Source organism: Brachycentrus maculatus, unplaced genomic scaffold, assembly GCF_059751285.1.
Source record: "Brachycentrus maculatus isolate JH-2025_06_01 unplaced genomic scaffold, ASM5975128v1 h1tg000185l, whole genome shotgun sequence".
Taxonomy (NCBI): domain Eukaryota; kingdom Metazoa; phylum Arthropoda; class Insecta; order Trichoptera; family Brachycentridae; genus Brachycentrus; species Brachycentrus maculatus.
Window position 1 is genome coordinate 521,084 of NW_028280936.1, and position 15,894 is coordinate 536,977.

Sequence of the window (15,894 nt, forward strand, 5' to 3'; positions counted from 1 at the left end):
TGCCCTTTCTCTGTTACTCATTATGCGAAATTAAGGGAGTTAAGAATGTTAAGGAAGCAACTTTTCACATTTTTTTGCTCGTTACGCGAATTACTCGTTATGAGAGGTTCCACTGTACAGTTTTCTTGTCACAAAGTATGCCACTGTTTGGTCTGTGTAAATGATTATAGAAATTGTCATAGTCGGGTAGTGGGACGTGATTAGTGTCATGGACTCATAGTCAGAGTTTGTGGGTTTAAGCCCACTCTACCAGAACATGATTTTGTCAATAACGGGCCGCTTAAAATGGTAAAAAGACTAGTGAATTAAATATTTTTTGGATAAAATAAGAACACAAATATTTATCTTTTAAAAACATAAAAAATCATGCCTTGATTGATGGATGCATCAATTACTCTTATTAAGTTGTTCCTTAAGCCACTTGAGCACGGCATGGAATTTTACCATCCGGCAGTCCGGTTTTGAAAAATGAAAGGACAGTTTAGCGTGATCGAATTTACTCGCAACGTGTTCAAGCACCGATCAAGAGCCCCGATACGAAAAAGGATGGACAAAAGCACAAGCCGATCCAAGCCTATCATCCGTTTTATATGCTAACTGACGTGCCGGACGGTAAAATTCCGAGTAATTCCGTGTAGTGCACAAATGCCCATACAGTACGAAGTACTTTTGTGTTTATTTGTGTCCATCTCGGTAGGGTATTACAGGTGAGACCAAAAAATAGATCTGAACAAATGGAAACAATATTGAATGTACAATATATTTACTCGACTTACCTACATAGGTAATGTCCTTATAATAGACCCCTTATTACCAACTATTTAGTTCAGGTTCATCTCAAGGGGTGTGTAATGCAACCACAAAAGCTGCGCGCTACAACAATCTCCTTTTTTTTCTTATGAAAACTCACATGATATTTGGTCGAAATTTCATCCCCCCACCGTAACAAAAATTGAGACCTGAAATTCTCGAAAAAACACGGAAAATACCAAAGAGATTTGTATTATTTTTTTTTTCGTTGATGAAATTCATTTTTTTTGTTTACTTTTCAAAGAGATGGCACTTCTAACACAGTAAATTAAAAAATAATCTTTTCAGTTTATTTTATAAGTAGGTGCGTTGACATTTTTTTTATGTGGTAATCCTTATTTGAAGTTTCGACCGAGCACATAATTGACGTTTTTGACATATTCACTATTATTATATTTGTGGAAATGGAATATTATGGATTGAGTTTTTATTTTCTATCATAACTAATAATATCAATTAAAATTATGAGTGCGAAATATTTGTAGTATCAATGAATACGTATAACTTCATGCTAATGTATCCGTATTTTACTGTAATGGATGGTTAGTTATAAAAATGTAAGTACTTTTATTTTCCTTATCTTTGAAAAGAGTCATCAATAATTTGTGCAGTTGCGAATTAATACAATTCTTACTTATTGTTTTGTATAAATGTAAACAGAATCAATCATTCTTATTTGATAGTATAGCACAAAAATATTAACTTTACTTTTTCTAAATATTACATTTTGTTCCCAACATGCTACTGACATTTTCAATCATTTTCTGTTCTAACTGATTATTACTATCCCGGCTTTTGTGCAATTTTCCAAATTGAGTCAGGCTGAGACCCTTGTTAAATCTTTTTTTGTAGAGGTGGGGAGATATTGCTGATAAAATAAATTGTACATTTTAACACGAAAGACATTATTATTTATACATTAGATATCAAGAGATATTCAGTTCAATTTCTCAAATCGCTCACTCCTTTCAACAACGTCATATATATATAAAAAAACTAGATTATTCAGGAGATCGTTTTTAAAGTTTAAAAATGTAAAGAAATGTATTAAAAATAAATATCAAGGCACTTATTGAACTTTTACTGTGCAACAGATCTTTTTAGGTAAAACCTGACTGTTTTTTTCTCCATTTGAAAAATATTTAGTTTATTTTAAAAAATACTTAAACAATACCTTTTCTTCAAAATGCAAAAACAACACTTTCTGCCCTGTAGCGGGTAAATATTAAGTTTAAAATATGCCACTTTTACTGGGATAAATTGTAAAATACTTAAACAATACCTTTTCTTCAAAATGCAAAAACAACACTTTCTGCCCTGTAGCGGGTAAATATTAAGTTTAAAATATGCCACTTTTACTGGGATATAATATGCCACTTTTACTGGGATTAAAATATGCCATTTTTACTGGGTATATTTTTTGGGCATTCCGAAAACATGCACAACTGAAAATTGACCATTTTTGAAATATGATGTTGTTGAAAGGAGTGAGCAATATATGATTATCACATGTCAGATGCACAATTCTTTAATGAATGTATGTACGAGTCAAGAAAAAGAAGCGATCTTCTGTAATAAACAAATTCTTATTGGCTTGTAACATAAATCCATATTGCTCTGGCTTATACTAGTATGGGTATGCAACCACGGGTGCCAAAGGCATTGCTGCTATTTTCTACCTACTAGTCCTCCATTTTATTTCTCATATAGGATAATGACATTCACCCTGAGATTCTTCACATATCGCTCACTCCTTTCAAGAACGTCATAAATCAAAAATCGTCAATTTTCAGTTGTGCATGTTTTCGGAATGCCCAGAAAATGTACTATATTACAGCAAAAGCGGCATATTTTTAACTCAATATTTACCCGCTACAGGGCAGAAAGTGTTGTTTTTGCATTTTGAAGAATAGGTATTGTTTAAGTATTTATTAAAATATTCTAAATATTTTTCAAATGGAGAAAAAACATTCGAGTTTTACCTAAAAAGATCTGTAGCGCAGTAAAAAGTTCAATAAGTGGCTTGATATTTATTTTTAATACATTGTATTATATTGTTTTTATATATATTGTATTATAACTTTAAAAACGTTCTACTGAAAAATCAAGTTTTTTGATTTATGACGTTCTTGAAAGGAGTGAGCGATATGTCATCTTTATCCCATCACATTTATTCCACTCCTTGCTTTGACATAATTAATGCCTTAGTCAATACCATGTTTATCCGTGCGCCGTGGCGTAGTTGGGTAGACGCTGAACTGCGAAACTGGCGTCGCAGGTTTGATTCCCCCCTATAACTAACTAACTAACTAACCATCACGCCGCTTCCCCGCAAGGGTAGGCAGAGAGAATAGAACGCCACACCACTCTGTCTTTGCAAACATTCTTCGCCTCTTCCACGTTCATGCATCTCCTCATACATACCCGCCGATTATTACGACTCCTAACCTGACCACTTTCAAGTATTTGGCATACCTGATCGTGCCATGTTTTTCTCGGTCTTCCTCTGCTTCTTTTCCCAATTACATTCGCCCCTATTGCAAAATAAATTCAAGAAAGATTAATTTTCAATTGGTCTTCCTCTGCTTCTTTTCCCAATTACATTCGCCTCGTAAAATTGTTTTACCGTTCTTTCCTCACTCATTCGTTCTACATGTCCAAACCATCTCAACACACCTTTCTTAATTTTATCGATAATGCTATTCCCCCCTATTGCAAAATAAATTCAAGAAAGATTAATTTTCAATTGGTCTGGGTATTTGTGATGTATTTTTCACATTTGCCTTCCCTATCCTTACTTACTATCCTAATTGCAGACAAGCCTCTAAATATAAAGGCTTTGTGGGTTATTCCTTTGAAATATAAAAATAAAAATCCAATATAGTGCCATATGCATTATTTGAGTGTGCGAAGAAAGGGAGGAAAGTATTATTAATATTAATGGTGTTTCAGGGAGATGGATGAAGAAGTTTATGAGGTGACCGCCTCTGTGGCCCCCCAATGGAATTACACGCAACATGTCAACCTGGCGGACTTCAAAGTGGACAGCAACTTTATGTGGCTTCTTATTTCTTTAATATTCTCTGTCTGCTGGGTCATTTACATTACGTACTATAATAGCCGTCTCCTGGGATATGTAGCTACAAGGATCATCAATAAATTTTATTTCCAAGATAAAAACTTTAATTTAGGTAATATATATATCTTCTTCTTCTTCTTTTTGTAGGCCGTAAAGTGCGATGTGGAAGAGTCTGGATGGTTCCATTCTCCTCACATGCGCGTACCATTGTCTCCTTCGCTGCCTTCCCCACCTAACGACATCTTCGATCTCGCATATTTCCCTGATCCTGGCATTTCTTATTCTATCTCGAAGACTCTTGCCTGTTATGCTTCTTAGAGTCTTCATTTCTGACACTCTAAGCGCGTTTTTTGTGGCAGCGGTGTCTGCTGTACTTTCGATTCCTTACGTCATGATGGGTCGGACACAAGTTTTGTAGATCTTGATTTTGCTGCCGATCTTCATCTCAGATCAATATATATAAATATATATATAGTTTTCATAATTCTGTTTTGATTTGCCGGATGTATATGTCTGATATTATCAATGTGTCATTGATAATTATGTAATCTAAATTTTATAATGAATTTATTTGTATTTGAATTGCGGCATTATCTGGCATATATAATGTACAGATGGTTCATTAGAATATTCTGTCAACAGACTGGGTAGAATAATTACTGACATTAGAAATTGAGAAGTTATGAACTTGGCTATGTTATTACATTTTTGTCTTAAATAATTATTTACTCCTGATGTCACGTAACATGAGTTAGTGGATCTATTATGGATGATTTATTTTATTTTATTTATTTATTTTGAAATAAAAACAGAAATATTTGTGTTTCTTATTATTTATAAAAATACTTCAATTTCATACTATTTCTGGCTCATTATCAGAAATAGGTATAAAAAAAAAGTATCATAAGAAAAAGGTTGTGGTAGAGTGGGTTCAAACTGAGGAGCTCTGAGTCTGCGGCACTAACCATGGGACCACAACCCGACACAAATTTATTGTGATATTGCTCTATTCTTCACATTATTGTGCATATTCACAATTGCATCAAAAAATTTCCTCGGAACAAAAAGTCCATATAAAAAAAGGTTAGGCTGATACCCATCCCCTGTATCCTACCCTCATCCAGTTAAAATCATCATATTCTCATAGTAAGTTACTGGTGCTCAACACCCATGTGGTATTAACCAATAGTGAATACTAGATGATGGTAGGATAAGGGGGTGAGGACTGTCTTAATATATTTTTCTTGTATTACCTTTAATTCTTAGGTCAAATTTTAAAAAGATTTGTGAATATGGATATATCTGTGGAAAAAACATATTTATACATAACCCATTAGGATTACACCTTTCATTATGCTATAAAATTTTGTATCTAACACTTTATTTTTAGGTTCGGTCACTGTAAATGCCTTGTCTGGCAAGGTTATGTTTCGAAATTTAGTATATACGAATTACGATTATACAGTGCGAATCCAAGATGGGTATTTAATTTTTCGTTGGTGGCGTGCTTATATCCCAAAAGATGTTTCTGAAGGTAATCCTTTTCATATATCTTCTAAATATATGTTGCTTTTCAGTTGAATGTTTTATCATATTTGAAATATTTCAGATTTATCACATTCCGACACGAGGCTATCAGTTATGCTAAATGGATTTGAATTACATGTTTACAACAGATGCAATCTGTATAGTGAACTTGAAAAAACATTTGGCTTAGAGGCATCCATATTCCCAGATAATAATGATGAAACTGACACAAGTGCTAAAGAACAAGCGATGAATCTCGCTAATGAGAGAGCTAGTGCTACTGAACGCAAAGTTCGCGCCGAAGCTGTCATGGCCAGAACTTGGAGAGATCTCATTCCTGTTATAAAGTTGGATATCTGCTCTGGACGGGTAGCTTTTGGAAATCGTTTAGTGCCTACTAGTTTATCTATCAGCGTTGAAGAAGCCCATTTGGTATACAGTACAAAGCCCCCAGCATCAAAATTAGACTACCTGATGCATTTTATTAAGGCTAAAGCTGAAAATTTCCGAGTAATGTTGGTTCCGAGTCCAAATTACATCGGAATGGTGGATGATCCACCGAGATATATGGGAGAGGGATTTGTTGTTATGAGCTCTAATTATATTGAACTGTATTTCTACATGGATGAACCCGGTTTAGTTCCCGATGAACCTGTTTTACTGCAGCTAGCTAATGGAGATGTGGTGGAATCTGCCCCACCTATATGGGGAGTGGACATCAAATGCGGAAAAGGTACAGACTTTAGCTATGGTCCGTGGGCAGATAGACAGCGTGAACACTTGTTTAAATTCTTTTATCCGGCAGATTACCAAAATCTAATTGTCACTCCTCAACCCAAACCTGGAGATAGAAGGCAAATGCAAGCGTTCGACATTAGACTCTCCACATTAAACGAAGCCACAATAGATGTTTTATTCTCTAAGAATAAGGAAACAAATGCTATTCACGTTAATATCGGTGCGGGCTCATATTTAGAAGTGAATTTGCCGTGGATTGTGCTTCAAGACGGATACACTACTAAGATTACTGGACAACTATTGCATTTAGAAGCCACAACTAGTTTGCAATATCGAAGTTTGGCCGAAAGTGAAACATTAGAATTTTCCGTGAGGTGTCATTACCCCCTTATATGGAATCAACACCAGAAATGGTCTATAAGTTTTACAGGATGTAAAGCGACGGCTAATTTGGTTTACTGCCACAAAGAATTCTTTCAGAATATGATTGTGGACTGGTCGTCTAAAAATCGGCCAGATATTCTCCATTTTGTACCGTATACATGGAAAGTGTCGTTGCTTTTGAAAGATTTTGAATTGATTACGGTGTCTAATCAATATAATTGGATAGATTGCAGTTCTACTAATCAAGAAAATAGTCACGTGGCTTTTTGTGGTGATCTTTTTGATTTGTCTTTCGATTTACCATTTGAAGACTTTCTGCCAATTATAGTCCCATTAAAGATTTGGATTCAAGGCGAGGGTGTAGATATGAGTATTTATTTACCGGAAATAAATACGAGCCGAGTTATCTTATTAGCTATTGAAAAAAATATGAACTTAAACTCTCGGAAACCCATTGCCACCAATGTAAAATGGCGCAAAAAATGTCTGAAAACTTTAGGTTGGATTAACTGCTGGTCTGTGCCTATTATAGCGATAAGTATAAAATATGATTATCATCCGATTGCGCCTTTGGGTCCTGATCCACAAGCTGACATTACAACCCCAGAAAAAGAAGAAATTTTGCTTTCACCGATGCGTATTTCACGTTCTCGAAAACAACCACAAGTGCAGTGGAATCATAATGGAAAAAATAAATTTGATCCAAGTACTATGACTGCGGATAAAGTAAGCGTTGAGCTCGAAATGGGACCTTCAATTCTTTTGATGTATGGATCCATTATAAGGAATTTTATAAATTTGAAAGAAAATATTTTTGGTGAAGATCAAGCCTTCACAGATATGCAAAAGAGTAGTAGCAGTGACAGTAATTACTTGTCTGAACTGGGAATCAAGCAGAATGAAAAATCTTTGGGAAATAATGCCATCACACCAGTGTCCGGCGATTCTTCAGACAACATTAAGGTTGCATTTGATCCTAGATTTTATAGACCACTTGAAGTTACCGTGTCTGTAACGATGCACGATGTACAAGGATATCTTGTCAAGAATTGCGGTGAAAATGACCAAACGTGTCCGGTGGTTCTAATCGAGAGATTTGGTTTTGAGATGAAGAAAGGTTACAAGGAAACAAAATTACAACTCTTAGTGAGCCCTTCATTTCTGATTATTTCCGATACTGTTACAGCCGGTCTACAGCACCCCCAGTCACACTTGAACCAGGGACACTTAATGTTGTCATCGCTACAACTTCGGGGGCACGCCATGTTTAGTGATGAAAATAGAACATTAGACGAAGAAACTATAGAATATGCCTGGCTTATTGAGATACAAATTGGTCAACTGACAGGAAGACTGAATACTTCCCAAATGTTTAATTTGATCACCTCTCTAGAGACATTTATCCTTCTTGCTAGTGATACTGAGAACAATTTAAGTCCCCCAAAGTTAACAAAAATTTGTCATCACGGATATAAAACCGCATTGTGTACTCACACTAATCTCCAAACAAAATATCACTGCCCGACAAGTGAAGATATAAAGTATCAGATGACTCGGTTAGCTATTGACCTGATAGATATTTATATTGTTGAAAATGGCACTGCGTTGCAAGCTTGGTTATCTCCACTCCGTTTGTGTGTTTGTAATTTGCACAGTGATCGCTTTGATTTGGGTATTACTGGATTACTGCCACATATAAAATTGACTCAGTATACTCACACTAACGTTCAAATAAATTCTCAAAATAAAAATGGAGGAGCCACATCGAGCCAAAAACACAAATATTCTGATACTGATTCATGGATGGAGGTAGGAAATATTTCTCTCGGCCCGATACTATTAGAATCAACGACTTCACTGTCACCGGCAGAAATAGGTACACAGCAGAAATTCCTCAAGTGCCACGATGAGAAGACTAAAAGACTGTGGTTTATGTGGCCCAAAGAAGAAGGAGTCAGTAAAGCTAACCAATGTGGTTGCCTGGGTGGTTGCGCTTTTTTCGGCTCAAACAGAAATGGTCCTCAATTTTTAAAACCGAGTCGAAACGATTTAATAGAAAACATCAATGTGGCTATTTTTAACATTCAAGATGCTAAAAGCGGGGAGTTTGGATATGGACAAAGTTTATTGCACGAAGGACACTTAGTATTCCACACGCCTCCTTACAGCGGACTAGATGTTTGCCTTCAAGGATCACCCCCCATTTCGGTGTCCAGTCCTTCTCCGCAGCCCGCTTCCTTACAACCTCATTCCATGAATGTGAATAACTCCAATGCTTTAACTAGACGATTCTCATATACATCAGTTTATAAAGGATCTTGTAATGCTGCAAATAATTCCAAAGCCGAGGTACCTTACGCAAGATTGGTCGATTCAGATGGCATTTGCAATCAAAAATTGGATAGTGATTCAAAACTTAATAAAACTATTCTCTCAGTACCTCAAATGGAGAGTAGTATGTCTGATTCAAAATTGGCTTTGAATTATTTCAATAAACATGACATTGCCAGCCAACATAATACCAAAATAATAAATCCTAATACTAAAGAGTTTGTAGGGCACCAAAAACAAATGGTTAACATTTCCGAGTCACACTATTCGCTAAATTCACATATGGCAGATGACCAGGACAGTCGAGAGGTGCAGAGAACTGTGTCTATGAATAGTGGAAATCAATCGGAGGTGTTTTTTTCAGCAGAAGATGATATATCTACTAGTAGGTCTTCGAGTTTGAGAATTTCTCGCAGTAATAAGCGAAGTAACAGTTCTCAGTATAAAACTGCTTCCGGCGCCGGTGATTACAGTTTAAATAAGAAATGTAGCACTCCATCATTGGCCGATCCCTATACATTACCAAAAACTATAGGCTCGCTTCCGTTGGATACAAATATCCCCAACGACTCGGATGATAGTCATTCGTTTTCATCAACATCTTTCATATCTGCATTATCTTCTCAGGAAGATATGACTCTGATTAATCTGCATGCGCAAGCTAACAAACCTATTTGTGATTCTCCAATTTTAATGGCAAGTTATGTTTGCCATTTATCGCACAGTAAATGTAAAAATTGGTCGCATTGTTCATTACCTCGGGGAACTGACGCTTTTTCAATTCCACTCTTTAGAAATGGAGAAAATGGTAAATTAATGTACTGCGGTAATAAATATATTCCTCTTTTTGAAAAAAAGATGGGCGAGAACAGAGGAATCCGATTATCTCCGCGTCAGGAAAGTCAAGTTAATATTCATCCTCAAGGATCTGACAATATTTCTTTCAATAAGGCAAATGTTAATTCTCACTTCAACGTGCAAGGAAGAATTCACCCGTATTCCCAAACATGGTGGGAATTGTTGAAAGGATCTGATGATCATGAAAATCATAATGACACTATACCGGATGATTTTCTAAAATCTTTAGGGAGAAATCAAACGGCATTAATATTGAAATTCCGAGGAACGATCGATATTATGGTTAGCCCTTTACTATTAGAAAGCATGCAAAGATTTATTGAAACTCTAACTCCAGTGGTAGCCAACATTCATCCCGTTGCTATTTTAAACCATTTACATTTTTCGTGCGCGCGCTCGGTGGAAGCTGCCAATATACTCAAACAAGAACATAATTTGGTAAACTGGGTTCAACATACAAATCAGAACAAAGAAAAGTCTCACGAAAGGGGAAAAGTCGAGAAAAATAAAGAATCGCAAATATGGCAACCAAATATTTACGAAGAAAATATATCCACTCAGATTAATGTTAATATCGTAATTCCCAAAGTAAATATAGTTTTATTACAATCTTCTATAATTGAAGATTTGATTACGTTCTCTGCGTTGGAAAATATCCAAGATTTAACATGCGCTTCAATATTTGCCGTTTGCTTGGAAAATATAAACTTTAAATATCTTTGTAATAAAGAGATGTTAGAAGCAGTTCAGATTTACTACAGGCCGACTCTTCGTGTTTTAAGTCACAAGAAAACCTTCGGAATCATGAAAGCCCCTAAAGCCTTTATATCTGCACACACCGACACTACGCCCAGTCGTCAAGACAAACGGGAAGCTGTCTTTCTAGAAACATCCCAAAAGCACTGTCAAGATACTCACGTTACATTGGATATAGGTAAAATATTTGCACAATTAAGATTTGTGTTTTAAAATAATTGCTGATTAATACTCACTTTTAACTGTGTTTTGTTCGTATAGGAAAAGTGCATGCACAGCTGCGACGATTGCACAATGGTGGACCATTGATAAAAGATGCAGTTATTACGGGTATACCTATGCACCAATCTAAAGTGTTATTCAAATGTGTCAAGGGACCTGACACTCATATAAATGATGATTGTATGGAGAAATGTACCGTAAGTTTTTAAAATAAAGCCAAGTCATTTTTACAGATGCTAAGATTGCCAAAATTTTCTTTCTGGATATTATATATACAGTATAAGCGAGTTAATTTGATTAACCAAAATGGTAATTTTACCATAATTTAAATTTTTCATTACAACGTAAATGTTTTCTTACTAATTTTCAATAATTCGAAACTTTTATAAATATGTCACCCAAAATCCAAAATAAAATTATAATTATATAGTATTTTTCCATGCCAAGTTGTAACTAAAAGTATCAGTTAATGAATCAATCCGCTTTCTGAACTGTCACATCACATTGTACAAGTGTCGGCACCCATAAGTGCATCGTCAAACAGTAAAAATTAGTTAATTTTTTTTAAAAATTTTTAATTGTATTTTCATAAAAACATCAAAGAGACAAACATTTTTTTTTTAATATAGTTTTCAGTGATTGTTGATTTCAGTTACCCTTTTCATTTGCTGCTTTTGTTATTTTGTGAACATAGTAATTACATTAGAAAAATGGATATTTTTTTTTCCATTTCACATATTTGTTTTTTAAATTTTCATCTCTTCAATCTTTGACATTTAATATAATATTCCAGGATGCCAAAAATAAAAAGGATAGTGAAGACACTTTGGTGGAAGATATCGGTTTTATAATGTTCGAATGTGGACTAGAAGGAACTTGCATTAAAATTACTAAACATTCTCACTTTGATAAAATTGATCCGAGTGATGACAAAATGACATGCAAGACAGACAGTGATATTTGTTATGCCGAGTCTTTGCGATCAGAGGAGTATAAACACGAAAACACGGCAAAACCTGTTAAAACGTCCGTTATAGATGAAATTTTCAAAAAGAAAGACTCCACTTCTTCCAAACCGAGTACACCCAACTTAGGCTCGTCTCAGCCAGAAAATGTTATCCCAGAAGTAGATACAACAGCAGAACATGCCAATAATGTAATTGTCCCTATTAAGGATTCTGAAAAGGCATCGTCTTGTGTCATTGACTTAAAAACAGTATGGTTTAATTTTGCGGCTCCCCCGAGAACTCCAATAACAAAGAAAATAGACTATACAAGGTCAGTCAAATGTGATTCATATTTTTAACATTTTCTTTAATTAAATTATCTAACTTACTTTTTAAAGGCCTTTTGTTAACATACATCAATGAAAAGACAATAAATTTGGAAAATGTCAAATACTTTTTTAAAGATATTAAAAAATCGCCCTTTGCTCCACTCTCTACATACATTTGTTTACCTTTTAAATTTTATATAAAATAGAATTTTAAAAATAATCTCTATCTTAACTAATTAAAATAACATTATACGATTTTTTTAGGTTGGACTGGAATTTACTTACTACAGCATCTCCGGCTATAAATGCTTGGATGAATCCGTGTAATCGTTTAGGTATAAAAGTTGTGGCTTTATACAGAGCATATTACAGAAGAGTTACAGCCACATGTGCCAGTTTAATGGCCGCATCGTTGGATCTTCCGCAAATTCATATGCCTATCAAGGTTTCAAAAACATCAATATGTAATTATGTTATTCACAATACTGCGTGATTATTCAATTAAAAATAAATAAATTAATCTTCCAGAGTCGATATTGCCGACAGACTCATCTTGCGCAAGCTTTAAGGGAAGATCCCTCATTGCAACTTTGCGCCGTTCTTTTAAAATACCTGCTGCAGGCCGATGTTGCTGCAATCCAAGCTGACCTGGCGGAGAAACATCTGCCATCATTATCGACTCTTCGACGGGTAACTGACGTCTTTAACTGACCTTCTTCAGTTCTTATAAATGCAGATTCATAAATGTGTTTTCTCTTTTATTAATTTTCAGGGTGTCATCGTTCTCAGCCGACAGTGGAAGAATATTTTATACACCCCACTACTGTTAGAACATAACTACAAAACCAAAATGATGAAACAATTAAATGTAACTTTCACGCTTCCTGATGTCGTCGAGGTATAACAATTAAAGCGCACTTTCATTTTGTTAACCGGATCCACGCGGCTCGCATAACCGTTTGTGTTTTTACAAGACATGCCCCATACGCGGCTGACATAAGCGTTTGTGTTTTCACTTTGCTCCAAGTTTCGAACCTCAGTTCAACTTGGAGGGATTTTTTCATGGTGTGGAACTTTGGATAAAATAATACGTCAATCTTCGGCCTTATGACATCTGTTGAAATATCTGACTAATAATTTGTAACATCACAAGGATAAATAAAACAACAGATCCCTGATTTTTCTTGCGGTCGGTAATTAGTCCGCGCCATAATCATGCCCTATATCTGTCTCACTCTCGACGCTACGCATCGCCAGTGGGTAAGAGTGACACACGATGCGTGCTTTGATTTATTTATGTTACGATCTAATTTGTTTATATTACGATACATTTCAAGAATAATGTGACACACGTGTATTATAGAGTACCAAAAAGGCACAATGAATCCCATTGAACGTTTTTGTTCAGGAAAATAAATCGTTTCATAACTAAATACATGATAAAAGTAATAATTTAAAAAACGGCGAAATACAGCCGCGCACGAGCGTCTCTTAGGAACAAAGTTAACGCGTTTAAAAGGTTAATTGAGTGCTTTCACTTTTTTTTTTATTCAATCACAAAGTTAGTAATTAAATATATAAATGATTTACAAATGACCAAAATACCGATATTTGAATTGGCACTAAGTCACTTATTTGCGATTTCAATATCCCAAACTTGCTTTTTTAGTTCAATGATTTTATTTCGTGTTTATTGTTTTTGCTGCTTGTAATTATTTAGATCACCGCTGACTTGTAGTTTTAATGCCGATTTATTTTATTTTATAGGATGACTATGAAAACTTAATAGAGCTTGAAGAAGGAGAAATTATGGATGAGTGCTCGACTCTGCTTAACACGGATATACCTGGAAATAATTGTAAATTAAATGTGCCAGGTAAAAATATATTTTATACATTTGTGAATGGTAGTAATGAGTGATTAAGAATACCATATCAATTGTTTTATGTGTAACATAATTTAAACAAGTATGTACATAATTTTAGTGATGTTAAAATGTGATGTAAGAATAGACTTGATCAAACTTTGGTTTGATATTCTGTACATATATAAAAAAAAATTATAGCTTTATAGTCCAAAGAATAAATGGATACATTTAAAAATATGTAGTGCTAACTATGTAATTGAAGACAGTGGAAGATGTCGTTATGTGTAAAATATTTGAAATTATTTCAAGGTAATTTGGGTGTGGCAGCATCTAGCCCTGTGGGCCCATCATTTACATCTACAAGTCCACCATCGGGTGAGCAATTTTTAATATATATATTTGATACTTAATAAGTTAAATAATAATATTTTAATGTAATTCATATTAGTGTTTAGCATTAAAAAGAGACCACTGCCTGCGGTTTGTGAATATTGTCATTATGTCTTCCAATATCTGGTTGTAGATAACAAGTTTTTTTTTCTTGATAAATCCAATGAGAAATAGAAATTACTCATCGATAATATTATATATATATATATATATATATATATATATATATATATATATATATATATATATATATATATATGACTTATGTATGTAATATGTTTTGAAAAAAAAATATATATTTGAGCTTATGCGCAATTAAAAAAGTCATGTTTTTGCAACTTTTTTAACCCATGGCTGTTTCATTATTAAATAGAGTCTAAGTGTGTAGTAGACAGTGTCAACCATAGTTATATACCCTCAACCAGATACAAATGACAGATGTGAATGCTTGCTTGTATTGCCATTAGCTTAAAATGATAAGTCAAGAGTTTACAAACGTTCTGGAGTTAAAATAGATCTGGATGAGATAATTTTATTTATTTATTTTGGTTTTATAGAAAATTTCATCCAAACGTATATCCATTGTTAGTTAGATAATATAATAAAAATAGCTCGAAAAAATGCTGCCTAGTTTCTGAAATATTTAGATTCAAAATGCTCCTGTCTTCATTAATCGATTCAGCAGTCACATTGTAGTAATATGTAGTCATTTAAAGTTAAGTTTAATTTAGTAAATAACAAAAATCTATTGTGACACAATGCATTCGATGCGTTCAACACTGTGTTTGATAATGATATTGAATGTGTCAAAACATATGTTACTATAGATTTAAATAAATAGTGGTCTTGCCAAATGAAACTAAAATTTAAAATTAGTTTTTCTCAGCTGATGATAGAGAACTATATTGAGTTAGTGCCTTGTTGCTTGGAGCATTCAACAATATATTGACCCTTTACTGTTGCTTTAACATATTTATTTTGAATTACAAAATCATTATTACTTGTTTAGTTTCCCGAGGTCCGCCACCCTGTAGTAGATCAAGTGCTGTATTTACATCTCTCCAGTTTCCTGTTAGACCGATACAATTCAACGAGAATACTTTACCAGGTAAGAATCACTCTATTTTTATCTTATATGCAATGAATTCGACAATTTATTTCATTCAAACTATTTCATTCTTTCACTTAATTCTCATTGAATAAACTCTCAAAATGAATTTTGGATAGAATTTTTACTACTTAATCTACAAACCCATTTTCGTTTAGCACTATAGTTGAATCATTATTTTTGTCAGTATATGATTTTATGTCAGATTATGATTAATTTAGGAAGATATGGAGTGATCAGAGCAATAATGAAGTTTTTTTTTCTCTTCCAGGATATGATGCACTGAAAGATGAGGCACTTGTTATCGGTTCAAATCCATCAATTTATTCGAGCGAGAGTCATGACAACTTAAAGAATGAATGCAAGCCCAGAGAGGATCTATACAGTTGGATGGCCAAACAAGATCCTGTAGCCAAAGTATGTAATTAAAATATTTGAATAATATGTTTTTTGAATGCTGGGATGCATTGTAGGCAGAGGTTACCAATTTATTATAATTTTTTGGTGCACAAAAGTTTCTTATTTTATAATTTTTATTTGTGTAGGAT

At 34.1% G+C, this 15,894-nt stretch overlaps 1 protein-coding gene across 1 annotated transcript in view; it reads left to right on the top strand.

Moving 5' to 3' along the window:
• Positions 1-1,165: 1,165 nt before the first annotated feature.
• The window catches only part of tweek (transmembrane protein KIAA1109 homolog tweek), a 41,491-nt gene continuing 26,762 nt past the window's right edge, over positions 1,166-15,894 (top strand). The window contains exons 1-13 of the mRNA XM_088262614.1: positions 1,166-1,367; positions 3,763-4,001; positions 5,280-5,423; positions 5,499-10,661; positions 10,745-10,902; positions 11,499-11,983; positions 12,246-12,426; positions 12,510-12,671; positions 12,754-12,879; positions 13,749-13,857; positions 14,158-14,223; positions 15,248-15,346; positions 15,618-15,763. Coding sequence (XP_088118740.1) covers positions 1,366-1,367; positions 3,763-4,001; positions 5,280-5,423; positions 5,499-10,661; positions 10,745-10,902; positions 11,499-11,983; positions 12,246-12,426; positions 12,510-12,671; positions 12,754-12,879; positions 13,749-13,857; positions 14,158-14,223; positions 15,248-15,346; positions 15,618-15,763 — 7,080 coding nt within the window. The 5' untranslated portion in view covers positions 1,166-1,365. The remainder of the gene's footprint in view (positions 1,368-3,762; positions 4,002-5,279; positions 5,424-5,498; positions 10,662-10,744; positions 10,903-11,498; positions 11,984-12,245; positions 12,427-12,509; positions 12,672-12,753; positions 12,880-13,748; positions 13,858-14,157; positions 14,224-15,247; positions 15,347-15,617; positions 15,764-15,894) is intronic.